The sequence below is a fragment of the Phlebotomus argentipes genome, unplaced genomic scaffold (assembly GCF_947086385.1).
Source record: "Phlebotomus argentipes unplaced genomic scaffold, Phlebotomus argentipes genome assembly contig_32, whole genome shotgun sequence".
NCBI lineage: Eukaryota > Metazoa > Arthropoda > Insecta > Diptera > Psychodidae > Phlebotomus > Phlebotomus argentipes.
This window is the reverse complement of record NW_026776187.1, coordinates 161,049-177,851: the sequence shown is the minus strand read 5'-3', so window position 1 is coordinate 177,851 and position 16,803 is coordinate 161,049. Positions and strand designations below refer to the sequence as shown.

Below are 16,803 nucleotides of genomic sequence, written 5' to 3'. Positions count from 1 at the left end.
ATTTTCATGTCAGAGAGAGCAGTGCTTATGGATTGAGATTGTCGAGCATGAAGGAGCTCGCCTACAGTTCCAAATCGTCAATTGAATCCGCCTCAATGAGCAAACGAGCTTCGTGTCTCTTCTTACCGCCATTGCCTTTCTTGCCGCGCCTGTTGACAACGCCGTCCTCCTCGTCCATCATCCTCAAAATCGTCGTCTGGTCGGAACAGTCCAGCGGTGCCACTGAGATATCCCTGACCTGGCCGAGAGAGAGAAGAATCACCAATAATTGTCACGTTTCGCCTTTTCACGCTCCACACATTTCTGCTTTTTTTTATTCCCGCCGTCATTATGGCCTAATTTTATGTTCATTGTTTGCTCAATAAACACGCCAAAGTGACGGTCCTTTTTGTCCTTTGGCGTGAGACGCGCGCAAAGAAACCGTGCGGCAAACAATGGAGCATAATTATTCCGGCGTGAAAGAAATTATGGCCATTTTTTAATGCATGCGCCTCAAATATTTTCCCGTCCACGCACATAAATTATCACTTTAACTCTGGGACTTAGACGCTGTCCAACATTGCAAAGTTTATCGCTTAATCATTCTCACGGCAATAGAATTGATGAAAGGTAGGAAAAAAAATGATGAATATGCATAAATATTGAAAAAAGTTACGGACGAAATTGAGATTCGTGTTAAAAAGAACATTTTCAAGATCATAAAAATATTGTAGAGTGAAATATTAAACGCCAATCGCGTCGAAAAGACAACAACATAGTAAAGAAGTGGTGGAAAGAGTGTGGAAAATCCCTCAATTTTCCCGCAGAGCTTAAAGCTCATCCCCAGGGATGATGGGGGAAAAAGGAACAGAGAGACTCACCGCTCGAAAGTTTCCACAGTTATTGAGGTGTTCATTCTCGAGACGAAAGAAATTCCAGACGAAGCGCCTGAAGACTTCGAGAGGACTTAGGATGGAAATCATGATTTCTCGCTCAATATATCCACCCTCAATGAGACTCATTGATAACGTCCAGCCGAAGCGCAGCACGAAATCCTCCAGCACGGCGAAGTAGTAGAACCACTGCAAGAGAGAAAGAGGCCACTCTTCAGAGGCCACGCAAATCTCACACCGTCCAATCTCTCACCGTTGACGAGTAAACGATTTCCTCCCGCAGAAACTTGTTGTCGCCGGCCTTCGCGTCGAAGAGTCCCCAATCCATTTTGATGTCCCAACCATAAGCGTAGCACGACGAGACGATCGACGCCACAATCCACAGATAAAACCACGGATTGTTGGTGGAGTCCGAGTAAGTGTCTGCACAAAAAAGGGAAATAATAATAATAATCTTTTCAATTTGCCCAATTTCCCATCTGCTTCCCGCGCCCCACAAAAAAGAGAGCACGAGGGCGAAATACGCACAATATATATTGATTTTCCTACAGGAGAAATTCCGGGAAAAGGAAATTTCATCTCCGTGAAGCATGCAAATAACGCACATTTGCATCTACAGATTCTGTTCGCCGGAAAAGTCCTTCATGCGGATTTTCAGCTGTAATATTTGCAATGCCACACTGAATGATCCGCACCTCAATAAAATTTATTGGATTGCAACCATTTCAACTGGGTTATTTTAATTGAAAAGTCAGTGGATAAATATTTGTACACATTTTTATGATCTTTGCGCAGATACTAAATAAAGTTTTCTGTAGGGAAAAGCAGGGCATTTGCAAAGAGTCCGTTTTACGGGGTAATTTTTGAGGGGAAGAGCTTATGAAAAAAATAGATGAATATCTAGAAGAAAAATCTGCATGTCCCGCGAGACTGTATCAAGTTATTTATCTTTTCCATTAAAAATTTCGCTAAAAATTCCCCTAAATGAAAATATAATTAAAATGCAGCGACCCTCAATAAATCAGGCAGTCCGCATTGTTTGTCCAGAATAAATTCCTGCTGTCCGCACAAGAGCAAGCGAATAGTGAAGATTTTTCACGGTCTTCTGATGCTGAAGAGCTGATGAATATGTTGTGTGCACGGGTTCATTGTTTGCGACCATATAATATTGCAAAATAATCTCTTGTGTGTGGTAAACAAATGTGAGATAGAAGCAGAAAATCATTTCCTCCCACGCGTCCACGTCAGCCTGGCGCATCTTCCAGGAAGAGTAATAAACTCTCTTGACGGACGCGCACTTGAAATGCGATAAGGACGAAATGGGGTGCAAGGAAGCTATGCGGATGTGAGTGACAAGTTTTGCACAAGATCGCTTGATGAAACTTTTTTTTACGACATTGTCGAACAACATCTTTTCCCATAGAGAATAACACACATGAAAGAACCTCAGCTTTTGTGTGGCTTTTAATCGTTGCGTCAGAATCTCTTGAAAGTGTCATGAAACTACTTTATTAACCATCTTTTGCAGCAGTCATAAAAGTGAAGATTCACTTAAAAAAAAACAACCCCGAAAAGTCAAGAAGTCTCATGAGATTTTCATTAAACACTTGGAAAAATGCCTTTTCTCTCCCTTTCTCTCGCTTTCTAAACATCTTTACAAATAGCAGTGAAATTATGCCATTAAACTTAAAATCCTGAACATTTTGCACCGCGTCGTGGTGTGAGAGAAAATGTGAAAATCATCTCTTCTCTCGCAATTAAGCTGATTATCAAAAGCACAGCGATGGAAATTATAAATTACTCCCTAAATGACTTTATCCACTTTGCAACCTGAAGCAATTTTCAAGTGGCAAAACTATAAACTCTCTCACCCTTTCCTTTGTCTGGGGGTGAAATTGCGAAAACCACACCAGTGAAATTGTATGCATCGGAATGCAAGATTGCGACTCCACAATTAATTTTCACCCACACGAAACAGATTGAGTTAAATGTTGCAACTTTTGGTCAATTCCTCTGGCAAACGTACAATTTATTCTTCATGCTTTTGTCCATTTCGTCACACTTGAAAATCCCTGTGAAAATCTGTGTGTGTGAGAGGAGAAAACTTTCGTCCAGATGTGCGGTGAAAGTTGGGGAAATAAATGAGACAATCCGCAGAGGATTATAAACAGCTGAAGAGTTATTTTCACACTCACCAAATTCTTGTCACTCTCTTTTTCGCCTCTTTTTCGGGGCGGGCTTTTTCGCTCTTTCAACCACTGAAAAGCTACACATTTTAGTTGGCAAACTTATGCAATCAGCTTGTTAGTTATGCAACAGTTGTCGACAGAGGCCAAATTTCGCTCGCGCATCCTGATCAAATATTTATGTTCCATCTATTAATTAATTATTTTAATTAATTCAAGCTATTGAAGCTATTCAAAAGCTGGAAAACCCCATTGTTTACCGCATCATAATTGTAATTAAAACTAACTCAATGAGTTGGTAATATTGTTTATTGGGGGAAAAATCCATTGCAGGCCACATTTTCCAGATGATAAAGCGTCCCATTAGAAATTGACTTGCACTCGGAAGTGCTTCTGCAGATTATTGGCCTTTGTTCCCAGCTGCATGTACCATTTTGTGTACTGCCGATTCCACTTGGCCACATTGCGTCGCCCCTGAGCCTGGACAGGCGCCGCCAGCTTGCTGAGATACATCCTGGAGTGCCTCTTCTTCGGCACCAGCGCCAGAGCCAAAGAGTTGAAGCGCTGCTTGTAATATCGCGCCAGAGAACGATTGCCAATGACATTACCAGACGGCAGAACCAGCTGGAATTCATCGCCAGCGATTGGAGTCGCCTCAGGAGCCTCTCCTTCGGGATACGTCGAGCTGTAGTCATAGAACATCTCGTACTCCTCCACCACATCGCCGTCGAAGCGCATCATGCAGTGTCCTTTGTCTCGCATGTGCTTCTGCACGGCGTCCACAGACGCAAAGCCCGCCGCTGAGCACCACAGACAGAGGAAGTCCTTGTGCGCCTTCACGATCAGGTAGCCAATAAGTCCGCCAATGTCGCTACAAAACTCCACGTCCGGAATGAAGAAAGAGTGCACTTCAGCCATGTGTCTGATGTTGTGCGACAAGTTCTCGTGCATGAGAGAGCAGAAGACGCACATCGTCGAATCCACATCCTCCAGTTCATCCACATCGCTCAAATCGTCCCAATCATCGTCAATGTCCTGCGCAGGAGAAGGCAAATCATGAGGAATCACACACATTCTGATGGAAGTTTTGCATTTCACTCACGCTTTCAGGCTTCACAGCGCCTTCGACGGGTTTCTTCACAATCACCGGTTCGTGATCGTCCTCAGACTCTGACACGTTCCTGATGTGTTTATTAGACAGCACGTGATTCTCATAGGCAATCTTGGAGGCGAACTTCTTCTTGCACGCCGTGCAATAGAGCACATCTCGGGTTTTCTGGGAGTTTTCAGCTTCCTGCAATACAATTGCACAGTTTCACATTAACATATAATAGGTTTCCTCAGCACATGTTCCCCCACCTCCAGAAACACCCATAAATAACAAAACCCACGCACATCAATATTCCCAGACAACAATATCTTGTAAAATGCAATTTAAGGAATCGATATAAACTGCAAATTACCTGGATTTTCTTCGTGAAAGCCTGGAATTCTTTGTTGCTGAGCGGAGGCATGTCCGCAAGTTTTCTCTTCATATTCAGGTGATGCCAGTCTGTTCGGCAATGCGCCAGGTGCTGTTCCTGAGGCACCTTCACCAGACACCACTTACACATCACAGACATATTGGAAAAGTGATTTTCCACGCGAAAATTGAGAAAATTGTGAAATTCACTGCTTCACCAAAGAAAAAATCTACTGTCAAAGCACTTTGCCAAAAATCCGCTAGATGGCCATGCGTACGTTTCCCACGCAAGATTTTCAAAAAATTATCAGAAAATGATCAAATATACGAAAAATCTCTTAAACTCACTCGTTGTGGCAAATGTGAGCGATGAGAAGATGATGACGAAGAATGAAGCGGCGTATTTCGAGGCGTTGACGAGGTGTGGGAAGGCTTCGCGGGTGTTTTTGTAGCGTCGACAGCACTGAGCGAAGCGGAACCAACTGGGCAGCATTGCGACCAGAGGACGAATTACGTAGAATTCCTCCACGCAGGAGTTCACATCTGACAGCAAAGATAGCTTAGAATCAGGAGGATGATCATATGATGAAATCTTACCGGTGGCTTTGGACCAATCGGTGTTTCTGGAGTAGAAACAGAAGAAGTACTGCAAATCCAGGAAGGCAGGGATGATGCTGGTCAACTGATCGGCCAGCCAGAAGTCTGAGAAGGTCACGTAGCAAAAGGGCGCCACGAGGATTCTGCCCAGGACGCGAACTGTCCAAAATCTGGCCTCGTGGCGAAACGTTCTCGTGGGATTCAGGAGGAACAGCGCCATCAGGGAGTAGAGAATCACGGGATGAGCGTACGCAGGCACTCCCAGATCGCCGCTGTAGAGAAATGCCAGCACGCTCAGGGTCCAGATGACGCCAAAAATAGCCGCCAGCTCCATGATGTGCTGCTCTGAGAGGTGATTTCGTGGGTCAAGCTCGAAGATCAGCACGTGATTCACGCCAGAAGAGCGCCAGCCGTATACATTGATGCCCCAGAGGAAGAGGAACTCCACGATGAGAAAGGGGCCACGGTAGAGGCGCACGGCGGCGCGCCAGTTGTCTTCCGGGGCGTGGAAGAGCGCGCAAATGGCCACAGTGAAGAGCAGGACGAGGAAGGCGCCCGAAAAGAGGCCCACCTTGAAGGTGATCCATGGACTCTGCGCCTCGCCGAGCGGAGGCACTCGGAGGCGCTTCATGGCTCGCTGGCGGTCACCCTTCTCGATTTCCTGCGTCACGACAGTCTCAGTCTCGTGGATGAGCCGGTCGATGTCCTTGTTCGTGTGGAAGTGGGCGGTTTCCACATGCTCCCGTCGCCACTTGGCGCCAATGTCCACGCTCAGCAGCTTGTCGTGCTTCTTGAGGATCTTCCTGAAGCCAGTGAAGTTGAGATTCTGGTAGTTTTGCAGCAGAATCAAGCTGAGATAGAATTCACTGAAGGCCAGCTTCAGCTCCTGAATCTTCCTGGCGGGCACACTCTTGTTCCTCAGCAGATACTTTGAGTGCAGAGACCTCTTCTTGCTGGGCATGTCCACCTCCTGCGCCTCCGTGAGCTCCGAACGCAAGCTGCTGTACTTCCTGGTCGCTTCGGCCAGTTTCTCTGAGTAGAACGTGTTGATCTTGGTCAGTTCCTTGTCACAGTAGTGGAAGAACTGCTCGTCGAACTTCGTGAAGTAGCGCGTGAGGACGTCGGGATCCACAAGCTCAGCTGAGGGGCTCTGCTCCACGGCCTCATAAAGCATGGTTTTCATCTCCTGGAAGACAAACAATAAGATCAGACGCATATTCAGCAGATAATACGTATTTTGCACCTCACCTCGTAGTTTATGTACTGCTTTCGCCACTCAGGCGTTATGTGGGCGGACAAGTGCTCAGCGAATTTCATCTTGAAGCAGAGAAATCGCCAATTTGCACCCTCGCGAGAAGAGAACACTTCTGCAATGAAAACAAAACACAAAACAGCTGATCTGCATGTGATGCCAAATTAGCGCTAGATGGCGCGCCTCGCAGAGAGCTTTAAATTTTAAATACCGATTTTGGGATATATTCCCAGTAAATTACACTCGATAGTCCAATTTCTGAGCGTTCACGATAAGCTAGCATTCCAATAAAGTGTAGAATATTATGTTCAGCGTTTATTATTTGGTGGGTACAGAATTATCTTCTTGAGAAACCCCTCGAACTAGTCCACTTTCCGCACACATGGTGGCGCCACAGTTTGACATCTGTGGATTTTTTTTATTGTTTTCTCACCGTGCAAAACAGTGATGAAAGAGTGCAAAAATCCAGTGTAGAACCGTGAAGAGACCATCCAGACCCACTCACCCGCGCCACAATGTACTGTCTGCAGTGTCTGCTGCCCGTGCTACTCATCCCGCGGCCCGCGAACGCCGCGTTCTCGCACACGCACTTCCTCTTCGTGCTGCTCTACCTGGTGAACTTCTTCCTGGAGCGCAAGCCCTGCACGATCTGCAGCGTGATCTTCCTCACGGCGGTCTTTCTGCTGTGCTACAGCGGCATCGGGAACTGCTTCCTCTGGCCCAGCAATTGCGACGCCGCCCAAATGTGCGACAACGGATAGAGCCATCGAACGATCGCGCGCGCCCTTATCAGCTGGCTGGTTTTTTTTTGTTTATATGTAGAGAAAGTCTGGTTTAATATTTATATGTAAATTGCTCTTAAATTAATCACTTTGGCGTGCTGTAATCGCCTGTAATACTGTTGCGAGTGCATATTTCCTGCACTTTTGTCGCCACTTTACTTGCCGAATTGTGCTGGACGTGCTCTTGACAGGTTTCCCGGGATTTTTCGTCGTCCTGCGGAGAAGAAATGGCGCGAAAGCAAAAGTGAGCGGAGAGATAAATTAAAAATAAATGTATTTCAAGACTAGCATGAATCTTTTTTCTCAAAACTTCATATATATATATATCATACATATACATATCTCTCATCTGCAATGCAATCTATAGATCATTTTTGTTAATTCTCACTTTTCAAAATCCTATCATTTTTTTTTTTGGGAGGTTAATGCTTTTCTTCTTCTCTCATCTCTGCAACACCAACTTTTCCAAACTCCATCCGGAATTCTCAATCACAATTATGGAAAAAATCTCTCTCTCCTCATTTGCCGTCACGTTTTTTTTCAAATAAAGTGTGGCTGAGCTTTTAGTGTACAATTGATGCTTTTGGCCGTATGGATGGACAGAAGAGCGCAAAAGTGTTTCACATCATCTCAAGAGCCTACAGCTGAGCCGAGTCCTGATGCAGCGATGAAAGCGGCGTGAGCAGTGGTCCAGCTGCGGCAGAAGTCACCTTCCGGCCACCCTTCTCCGTCTCCGACTGAATGTCCAGCGAGACGCCTGGCAAATATAAACAAAATGCCGCATTAAAACCTCCCTTTTTCATATTTCACCATGCATAAATCATCCACACTGACCTGAAACACGACGAATCACCCTCTCGGTGGGCCCCTCGGGAATGTAGGACGCCACCAGGATCGCCACGATGACCATGAGGGCGCCAAAGACAAAGGGCGGCCCCGGCACCAGCTGACTCATGAATTCCCCACTGCGGATCGTCTCGTTCCTTATCAATTTCGTATCTACACTATGACTACTGTTTATTGTGTTGTGCTCATCGTTCAAGTCCACGTGGAAAAGGTAGAAAATCACACCGAACATCGCCGGTCCGAGACCATTGCACAAGCCACGCATTCCAGTCACCATCCCCTGAACGACTCCTGGCAAGAAGGGGGAGAAAAAGGTTGGAAAGCATTAGCAAACTCTCTTCTCCACTCAAAGGACAATCATGGGTGTCAAGCATCGAACTTTGAAATCTAACCTTGTCTGTGTGGTGTGGACAGAATGGAGACAGACGCACTTATTGCTGGATAAGTAATTGAACCCAGAGACGCTAGAATTCCCGCAGCCCACATCATCCTGAAATGCGAAGAAAATCACAGTAAATACACACTTTCTTATCACACACTTGTTGTTTGCACAGCATCTAATCCATCTCACCATGTTTGACTCCCAAATCCGTACCAGAGAAGTTGCATCATCTCAAATAGCAGCCCTATTATTATTGTACGTTTCGCACCAAGAACCCTGGAAGTCGTCAAGAAAATCAAAAAACTGACTCTCTCAAACACACACACAGCGCGACTCACCTCATTAAGACTCCTAAAACTAATTGCGCCAGAATACTCAAGGTTCCAACAACGGCAATAAAAACAGAAACTTCAATAGAACTGAAGCCCATTTTCAACTTCAAATACACAAAGATGCAGGAATATTGGCCAGCCTCGGGCAAGTACGACAGAAGCACTGTGACACACTGCATCAGAATCGTCTGATCCATGCCAACCTTGCGCAGCGCCTGCAACAGCAATCATCACCCAGTCAATCCCAGACAAAGGAAGAAAGGACAGAAAGACACTCACGGCAAAGGGGTCCGCCTGTTCCCAGCTGATCGGCGCACCCCAGGAGCTCGGCCGCACCTTCTCTGGCAAGCTCTCCGGCACGGCCACGAGGATGAAGAAGACATCGAGGATGGCAATGGCGGTCGCCAGGGCCACAATCACCGTGTCATTGTGCTTCGTGATGAGATACGCACCCAGAGCGGGCGAAATCACGAGACTGGCGGCAAATGTGGCCGACACGAGTCCGTAGGCCCGCGAACGGTTCTCCACTGTTGTCACGTCGGCCACATAGGCGAACACAACGGAGAAGGTCACGGCGAAGACGCCACTGATTGAGATCATAGCAAAGAACCACCTGCAAAGGGAGGAAGAGTGTTCAATATGGATAAATCATATGTATTGTTCTGTCGCATTTCAGGCTCCAGAATTTCAAGTATTTTGGACAATCTGATAAGAAAATAGCATTCTGAGAGACTACGAAATTATCCAATTAACACTGGGAAGGTTTATTTTACAGATAAAAAAAACGCACGCATTGGTTTCCTGACCATTTAACAGTTTTTTTTTCACGCCAAAATAATTTGACGAGTGTTTTTCGCGACTTGAAACATTTCAAACAGTTTCCTGGGAACGTCGAGAACATTTTTCAGGTCGTGGAAACTAAACTAAACAGAACACGAAGGAATTTACTGAAAATCGCACATTCGGAAAGCCGTATTTTAACATAATTTTCATGTTTAGCAAGTTGCATTTTCGCTGTAAAATTTACTTTTCCTCTACTTTGGCTCAAATTCTTTTGTATAGTCTTAAATGGCATTCATTCAGCTAAATTGTGTCTCATAAAGTCATGAATTTCGCTTTTGATATTTTTGTTCAAATTAATTTTTTTTTTAGTGATGCACTTAATGCCAATTAAAACTAATTCAATTGTCCGCGCAATCTCAAAGCTATAATATGTTCACAATGAAGCACAAGATTCAGAAATGTGGTGGTAAAAAAGACTTTTCGCGTGTTAAGAATATCAGAGAGAAAAATTTATAGCAAATTTTCCAAATAATCCAGACAGAATATTTGCATTCTATGAAGCCTTTTCCAATGCACATGTCAGTATTGTGATCAATTCACAACTCAAAGATCAAAATTTGTAGTTAGCAAATAAAATTGATCTGCTTCTGTGAAAATCCAGACATTCCTTTCAAAAATAGCTCCACCTGCTAAACATATGCAAACGGCAAACCCTACAGAGAGCGGATTTGTGACTAAGAATAGCCCCTCTGCCATTCTGTTGCCGTATGACATCACACTGCGACAATAAATTGTCCACGGCAATTGTGGCCGATATTATCACACAAGCTCGTGGTCTCGCGAGCAAATGTGTTACTCTCCAGAGAGTGGCTTCGCAAATGTCTTTTCTCCTCTGCCACAGAACATGCATGACTATGTGGCAAAATCAGAGTAAAATTTGCATGACACCAAACAAGTAATTATCTCGTAAGAAGCAATTAAGGCGTCTCGTATGGAATTAAGTAATTAGAACAAATAATGCAAACATTCTGGGTCAATTTTCTGGTCATGTCCAATTGAATTTTTTAACCACGAACGACATTGACGTTGTTGTTTGAAAGTCTCGAAAGTGAAGAAAAATGGAAAATTCGTCATAGTTTTTTTTTTCTTTTGGGTGGGGAAAAAGAATCAATGGTTTATCGTCGTCTCATTGGAAAGTCATGACGGTGAGAAGGTGAAAACATGACTGACAATAACACTGGTGCAAGTGACTTTTTGACGGTGAAATTATATACATTTCCTATTCAATTCTCTCACGCAATGATTCAATAAGATATTATGAGGGCAAAGAGACTCATATTAATTAATTAATTACCAGGTATTGATGGTCATGAGTGGAATTGGAGCGCATGTGAAGAACACTGTGATCAGCAGGAAGAACTTCCTGCCCCACACATCGGAGAGCGCCCCAATCAGTGGCGCACTGAGAAATGACAAAATCCCCTTGATTCCCATCACCAGGCCATTCATCAGGAATGTGTGATCTGGGAAGGTTTGATTGAGAACCTGCGGAGAGAGAGACACGGCGAAACAGCGATGAAGAGTGCCATTAAACGCACAACAGGCAATGTTCTTACCGCAATAACGGGCATCGTGAGCAAGCCCCAGGCGAAGAACTCCAAAAATATCACCACAAGTGCATGATAGACGCTCGGATCGCCAATTCCGGAACTCTGCAATGACACACAAAATATGCAATACAGTTTTATCAAATTTTTTATAACGAAAGAATCTTGTATACAATTTGCCTGAACGTTAAACACTTCATTTCTTTCAAGTTCAACAGCGACAACTGAGACTCAAGAGAAGTTCGATGGTGTTCTCAAGTGTGGATTTTCTTTTAGGCAAGCGAGAAAGGGAAAATAAAACACACACCACAAAATTCCCCGTTAAGGGTTGAGGTGGAAAAACAGCCGTTGCTATGATATCGATTACAACAATTAAATCAATATAAACACTCACAGAACTCAGAGTTCAGCGGAGAAAGAAGGAAAGGAAAAAAAAGCCCTCTAGCATCATCAGTGACAGCCAATTTAGAGACCCACCCAGAGTGTTTTTTCAGGTCACTGCAGCTGCAGAATGTCCACAACATCGGACACATCCACTGAGACATCAACCACAAGCTCCAGCAGCAGCGAATCCCACACCACTGACGCCCAGGAGGACGTCCATGAGGAGGCAGCCGAAGGACGTGCCTCCAGTCTCACATATCGCGATGTCACAGTGAAATTTCAGATAAGTGAAAGTCAAATTGTCGCACATGTCTATGACATACGCATTACAATTGCCGAAGTGAAGTGTGACATGGGCAGCAAGTTCCACATTCCCCCCAATTGTCTCACAATCCGACAGCGCGGCGCTCCCATAGACGACACCGACACGCTTCAGCATCTCACTCGCAACGACTTTGGCATCATTGAGGTGCACCTGCACCTCACCGATGCCGCACGCGAGGCGAAGATGCTCCTGGATCTCGGCACTTACTACAGCCACTTCACGCTGCCGGAAATAATCACCGTTCACATCGTCAATGAGGATCCTCAGGAGGGCGAAGCAAGAGTGCGTGAAGTCCTCGTGGAGATTGAGAATAGATCAATTGTCAAGCCCTTCCTCGGTGGCTTCCGAAATTCAAAGACAGGCCTTGAATTTCATCATGCTTTCTCCCAAACTGGACCGCCAAGCGACAGCATTCGATATGACGGCAGGACAACAAGAGAGACACAAACTATCATTCAGAAATCCTGCTCACATGTAAATATATTCAGTCAAATTACGACTGTCGTATGAGTTTCCCACAGACTATTGCAAGACAGTCCAAGCATGTCACACGACAAAAACCCAAACAATTCACAAGTGTCCAAACTCTAATAGAATACACTTCTCTTCTAGCTTTCATGTTAAATTATTTGATAATAATGTGATATTAAACAAACAGCGCATAGGATAATTCCAATGATTCACGAAGGACTGTCCATAATTTGTAACTGTATTGTGGCTACTGCGGAATTTTCTCAGAAGAAACATAATTTTCGTCCAGACTTCTCATTAATTCACTGCATTGGAAACGGCACGCGATATCGATCGACACTTTGAGAGATTCGTCTGTATTTTATTTCATTTGTCCGATTCGTCCTCCAAGAACAGTTCAATGTCTTCAAGATAAATATTTTCCATGGACAAATGATGGATTGTCTTATGGTTTGGGTCAAAAAAAAATTTCAACAACCATTTAGATATAGACATTTTTATCTATTTCAAAAAGAAATATCATTAACTAAAAGATAAATAATTTTAGAAGTTATAATCTCTCAATATATAGGGCTTAATTGCCACGGTTGTTTTTATAAAAAGCAAACAAGCTATTTCCGTTTCACTAATTTTCGTGGAAATACCAGATGACATTAAAGTTTCATATAAACAGAATGTCGTGATAATATCAAGACATTGCTTTTCCTATTAAAAGCCTTACAGAAATATTATTAAATTCCATGCTAATGACTTGATATAAATGTTTTCTTTGAACTCCTATCGAAATACACAACAAGGACACAAATCAAGAGCGCGGAAGTCAATGCTGCAGTCAGTATTTCCTCTCCCAATCGGACAGAATCCTCAGATCACGCCGATACGTGTCCTCAGACGAGATGATAAACCATCTTGAGCGTGTTCGCAAGGCGAAAATCATCCAGAAGAACTTTCGACTCTACTTGTGGCGCAAGAGAGTTCGCGAAGCGGCTCAAGAGTGGCGAAATCTTGTGACAGAACAAAAAAGGCGTGAATCGCAAATCGAGGAGATTTATGAGAATCGCTTCAAGAAGGAATATTTGGGCAGAACTTGTCCACGCTCAAGAGAGGACTTTGAGCTGCTCTACGCTCAGGTTGAGAAGTGGAAAATTGATGAAGTTCAGCGAATTAATGAATCATGCAGCGGTGCCACGAGAATTGCCGAATTAAATGCTCTGCTGGACAAGGAGATTCAACTCCTGAACGGCATTGAGTATCAGAAGGGACTCGTGCGGAAGGATCTGAAAGAGGAGCGCATTCAGCGACTGCTCGCAAATCTCGGTCGCCCAACAAAGTGGGTCGGCTACAGAAGTGAGTGAATATTGAACGAAACATGTTGCACATGTTCCAAGCATAAAGAATTCATGGGCACGCAGCTCAGCGTTTGTGTATTTTTCATCAACACCATTAATTCTCAATTGAATTCCTCCCCAAGCTGTGTGGATACCACACATTATAAACAGGCAAATTAGACGGTGTTTCAACTCTCATGGCATTACACAGGCAAATGGTAAAAATGGTCGGAGAGAAAAACTCTGTGTTCTGCTGCAAATTTAATTACCAATCTCCAAAGCCAGTAAATTTATTCACTTTCTACAGTTGTGGATTCTCAAAGAGAAGCAGATATGTATATATTTTAGAAGACACCAAAATGGTCATGTTAGGAAAAAAAGAACCGGTTAAGTTACTCCTCAACTAATCCGATGCTTCTTGCGAAAGAGAATTTGATTAGAGTCTCTCTTGGCGTCTCGTGTGTGCCTTTTCCACGCACCATGAGAATTTATTAGCACAAATACACCCAATCATGAGAATTATAAGTGAATTTTAATCGTTGAAAACAAGAGTTTGTGCAGCATTTACGGAATAATATTTCAATTTATCCCATTTAATGAGCATCTTTTTACGCTGTTATCACACTATGAAATTGCAAATTGAAGGAAAAATTACCACGTAATTTTAATTAAAAGTGTTAATTGAAAAAAAACTGAGCAGATTCTAGGAATTTACACTTCTTTCCATTTTCTTCTAAGCACCAAAAAATAGTGACTTAAAAAAGTCTTAAAAAGATTTAAAAAAGTTCATTAAATTTAACATCAGTCATTATGAATGTTAGTCATTGATGTGGTTGAGAAATCGCATGAAAGCACAACGAAAATCGTGCATTTAAAAGAGTTTTTCCAGTATAAATTCAATGTCTTATTGTTGTTGCAGATCAAATAGTTGAAATGGACACAATTCGATCGCAGCGAACGCGCTTTCTCACGTACTTTTACGACCGAATGCGTGAGAATCTTGGCAAAAGGGAGCGTCTGCAGCTCATTCAAGAGATCACCGAACTCCTGCAAATGAGCGACTTCACCGGCAAGAGTATCGAACTGGAGGAACTTTTGCATCGCGAAAAGCGCCTCTGGGACTGCAATTATCACCCCAAAGATCTCGAGAGTCTCCACCAACGCCAACAGACGCTCTTCCTCGACATCATCTTCGATGTTGGCAAATCGAGGCCCAAAGGTGAGCTCAATATATATTTGCCTTTCAATTGTCAGTTGAAAAAAGGCACGATATTCAGCCATGATCCACTAAATTCAATATTCTCCATGTTTGTCTCGCTCTGCGTGTGTGTCACCCTCGCCTGGGCTGAGCAGCTGATGACACAAGAATGTGTATCAAGTGTAAAAACGTGCGTCCATTGGCGGATTTCACACTGCACACTCGTCAGAAAGTCGTGGCAATTTGTCAGACGTGTAGCAATTTGAAACTTTCCGCTATTGATAAATCCATCTACAAGGCCATCCTCAGGTCCATCCGCCGAGATGAGCGCCAGCGCGGAGCGCTCGCCTCGTACGCCTTCATCATCCAGGAGGACGATGTGCGCTTCCTGGTGGAGAACATCTGGCACGGACACTCCGTCCTCAGCCAGAACGACAACCGAATGGAGCTGAGGTGAGAAAAAAGTGCCCCACAAACACGCCCCAGCGCTTTGTGTGCGCCTCTGCCCCACTGAACAGCCGGAAGTACAGCCAATTTACAACCGGACAGGTGTCCTCCACTCATGCCAGACCCCTCTGATGCTTTTTGCTGGCCATTCACCCATCCACAAAAAGACCTAACGACCCTAGCGTGTGCTCTAGAAAGACCTTCCGCCGAATGCACACAAACTATGAGAAAATCACATGAAGAACATCACACAAAACAAGCTCTTTGAGACAACGCGACTTAAACCGGATTTTTTGAGGAAGCAATCACACAGCTAAAGGTCTCTCACTCGCTGCCCAAACATTCCAAGCCCCGTGATTTGAGATTCAAAGGCGCGCCTCGCGATACACTTTATCACATGAGTCTGAGTGTCTTTGATGGGATTTAATTCACGAGAATTGACTCAATTCATCAAAATTCCACTTTTCACTACTTGTTAGACACTTTGAAAATTACTTAAACCTCCTCGTTAACCCATTATCATTCGTTTGCATAACAATGACGCTGAAAAAGTCTAGAGAGTGACAAGGGAAAAAGCTCATCAAACTGAAGATATTCATCGCAATTGCCCAGAAGCCTTATCTCTGACACAGTGAAACACCTGGCCACGAGTTTCCCCAGCTCTCACGCGCTTTTCCAGCGCGGACAGCCGCTCAGTGGGGCCTTGGCACGAATCTTGTCTCTTTTCCAGGCTGCCCAGGTGGAAAGTGACCGACGACTGGGCGCCATGGAACTGCATTTGCCTCACGGAGGCCGAGGCGAGGGCGCACGTGGTGGTGGAGCACCTGCACCGCGTGTATGAGAGGAACTTCCTGCAGGACGTGCAGGGGAAGAACGCCCTGGGCATGACGGCCTTCCGGAAGCTCAAGGAGGTGGACTTTGACTTCGTGGAGTCCGGAGAGTGGTGGAGCGTGGGCATGGATGGCAAAACAGTGTAGGGAGGGGATGAAATAGACACTCACCGTGATGACACCGTCTTTTATTGTCTTCCTGTTGCGGATCACCATTCCGAGGGGCTTCCTGATTCCCGTCCTCGTGGGCATTTTCACACACTGGCGCTGCACCGTTGATTTATCCGCGGAAACACCTCACTGCTGGCATTTTCCACTGTTTCCAACGTCTATACACTCATCCGGCAGCACGTTTAATGCGATAATCACAATTTTTCCCAGTCGCAATGTCGTCAGAGGTTGCCTTTTGTTCACACACGAACGCCACTGGGACACTGCTTTGGCGGCTGAGAGAATGCGTGGAGCCGATGTCTCCACAGGTGAACGGCGACGCGAGGTGTCGTATGGTGGTAAAAACAACTCAAAATACGCGGAGGAGAGTCGTGAGAGTGGAAATTAAATAAAAATCATCTCGCAGAGTCAAATTTTTTCACACACGGCGTCTGTCAAGATGACGCGATCGATTGTGAGCGCCAACTGACGGAATTTTCGTGCAAGAGCATTTCCCGGCTGACTGTCTCCTGAATTGCTCTGCATCGCGCGATAATTTCGATACATTT

General features: G+C 44.6%; 6 protein-coding genes across 8 annotated transcripts; 3 read left to right on the top strand and 3 right to left on the bottom strand.

Moving 5' to 3' along the window:
• Positions 1–43: 43 nt before the first annotated feature.
• On the bottom strand, positions 44–6,508 carry LOC132264081 (solute carrier family 53 member 1). Of its 2 annotated transcripts, XM_059764144.1 has the most exons (6): positions 6,366–6,508; positions 5,118–6,303; positions 4,869–5,063; positions 1,126–1,295; positions 861–1,061; positions 44–238 (listed from the first exon to the last, which is right to left on the bottom strand). In XM_059764144.1, exons 1-6 carry the CDS (start codon positions 6,432–6,434, stop codon positions 62–64), a joined length of 1,998 nt encoding a protein of 665 aa, XP_059620127.1. In that variant the 5' UTR covers positions 6,435–6,508; the 3' UTR covers positions 44–61. The 2 variants fall into 2 exon arrangements, with proteins under 2 accessions (XP_059620127.1, XP_059620126.1); XM_059764143.1 differs by having other exon boundaries at positions 4,869–6,303.
• Positions 3,350–4,776, bottom strand: LOC132264082 (cytoplasmic 60S subunit biogenesis factor ZNF622). Its single transcript, XM_059764145.1, has 3 exons — positions 4,522–4,776; positions 4,161–4,352; positions 3,350–4,093 (listed from the first exon to the last, which is right to left on the bottom strand). The coding sequence occupies exons 1-3, from the start codon at positions 4,678–4,680 to the stop codon at positions 3,422–3,424; spliced, it is 1,023 nt and encodes a 340-aa protein (XP_059620128.1). The 5' UTR covers positions 4,681–4,776; the 3' UTR covers positions 3,350–3,421.
• Positions 6,509–6,638: 130 nt separating the features above from the next.
• Positions 6,639–7,131, top strand: LOC132264074 (bladder cancer-associated protein). The gene is made up of 2 exons (XM_059764136.1): positions 6,639–6,694; positions 6,815–7,131. Exon 2 carries the CDS (start codon positions 6,885–6,887, stop codon positions 7,128–7,130), a length of 246 nt encoding a protein of 81 aa, XP_059620119.1. The 5' UTR covers positions 6,639–6,694; positions 6,815–6,884; the 3' UTR covers position 7,131.
• A 314-nt stretch (positions 7,132–7,445) lies between these two features.
• On the bottom strand, positions 7,446–16,730 carry LOC132264070 (hippocampus abundant transcript 1 protein). Of its 2 annotated transcripts, none has more exons than XM_059764132.1 (9): positions 16,256–16,730; positions 11,111–11,206; positions 10,849–11,039; positions 8,991–9,324; positions 8,718–8,926; positions 8,569–8,655; positions 8,390–8,487; positions 7,986–8,288; positions 7,446–7,908 (listed from the first exon to the last, which is right to left on the bottom strand). In XM_059764132.1, the coding sequence occupies exons 1-9, from the start codon at positions 16,334–16,336 to the stop codon at positions 7,790–7,792; spliced, it is 1,518 nt and encodes a 505-aa protein (XP_059620115.1). In that variant the 5' UTR covers positions 16,337–16,730; the 3' UTR covers positions 7,446–7,789. The 2 variants fall into 2 exon arrangements, with proteins under 2 accessions (XP_059620115.1, XP_059620116.1); XM_059764133.1 differs by lacking the exon at positions 16,256–16,730 and adding an exon at positions 11,275–11,321.
• On the top strand, positions 11,448–12,652 carry LOC132264071 (IQ and ubiquitin-like domain-containing protein). Its single transcript, XM_059764134.1, has one exon. It carries the CDS (start codon positions 11,613–11,615, stop codon positions 12,318–12,320), a length of 708 nt encoding a protein of 235 aa, XP_059620117.1. The 5' UTR covers positions 11,448–11,612; the 3' UTR covers positions 12,321–12,652.
• LOC132264072 (IQ and ubiquitin-like domain-containing protein) lies at positions 14,952–16,234 on the top strand. Its single transcript, XM_059764135.1, has 2 exons — positions 14,952–15,260; positions 15,985–16,234. Exons 1-2 carry the CDS (start codon positions 14,977–14,979, stop codon positions 16,229–16,231), a joined length of 531 nt encoding a protein of 176 aa, XP_059620118.1. The 5' UTR covers positions 14,952–14,976; the 3' UTR covers positions 16,232–16,234.
• Positions 16,731–16,803: the final 73 nt, after the last annotated feature.

Excerpts from the sequence above, each read along its gene's own strand:
- LOC132264082 (XM_059764145.1), bottom strand. The coding sequence starts at position 4,680 with ATGTCTGTGATGTGTAAGTGGTGTCTGGTGAAGGTGCCTCAGGAACAG. Across the intron at positions 4,353-4,521 it reads CTTTCACGAAGAAAATCCAG|GAAGCTGAAAACTCCCAGAA; the intron begins GTAATTTGCAGT and ends ATTGTATTGCAG. Across the intron at positions 4,094-4,160 it reads GCGCTGTGAAGCCTGAAAGC|GACATTGACGATGATTGGGA; the intron begins GTGAGTGAAATG and ends TCTCCTGCGCAG.
- LOC132264081 (XM_059764143.1), bottom strand. The coding sequence starts at position 6,434 with ATGAAATTCGCTGAGCACTTGTCCGCCCACATAACGCCTGAGTGGCGA. Across the intron at positions 1,296-4,868 it reads GCTCACATTTGCCACAACGA|ACACTTACTCGGACTCCACC; the intron begins GTGAGTTTAAGA and ends TTTTTTGTGCAG. Across the intron at positions 1,062-1,125 it reads AAATCGTTTACTCGTCAACG|TGGTTCTACTACTTCGCCGT; the intron begins GTGAGAGATTGG and ends TCTCTCTTGCAG.
- LOC132264074 (XM_059764136.1), top strand. The coding sequence starts at position 6,885 with ATGTACTGTCTGCAGTGTCTGCTGCCCGTGCTACTCATCCCGCGGCCC.
- LOC132264071 (XM_059764134.1), top strand. The coding sequence starts at position 11,613 with ATGTCCACAACATCGGACACATCCACTGAGACATCAACCACAAGCTCC.
- LOC132264072 (XM_059764135.1), top strand. The coding sequence starts at position 14,977 with ATGTGTATCAAGTGTAAAAACGTGCGTCCATTGGCGGATTTCACACTG. Across the intron at positions 15,261-15,984 it reads GACAACCGAATGGAGCTGAG|GCTGCCCAGGTGGAAAGTGA; the intron begins GTGAGAAAAAAG and ends TCTCTTTTCCAG.
- LOC132264070 (XM_059764132.1), bottom strand. The coding sequence starts at position 16,336 with ATGCCCACGAGGACGGGAATCAGGAAGCCCCTCGGAATGGTGATCCGC. Across the intron at positions 11,040-11,110 it reads TCACGATGCCCGTTATTGCG|GTTCTCAATCAAACCTTCCC; the intron begins GTAAGAACATTG and ends CTCTCTCCGCAG. Across the intron at positions 8,656-8,717 it reads GTTTTAGGAGTCTTAATGAG|GGTTCTTGGTGCGAAACGTA; the intron begins GTGAGTCGCGCT and ends GACGACTTCCAG.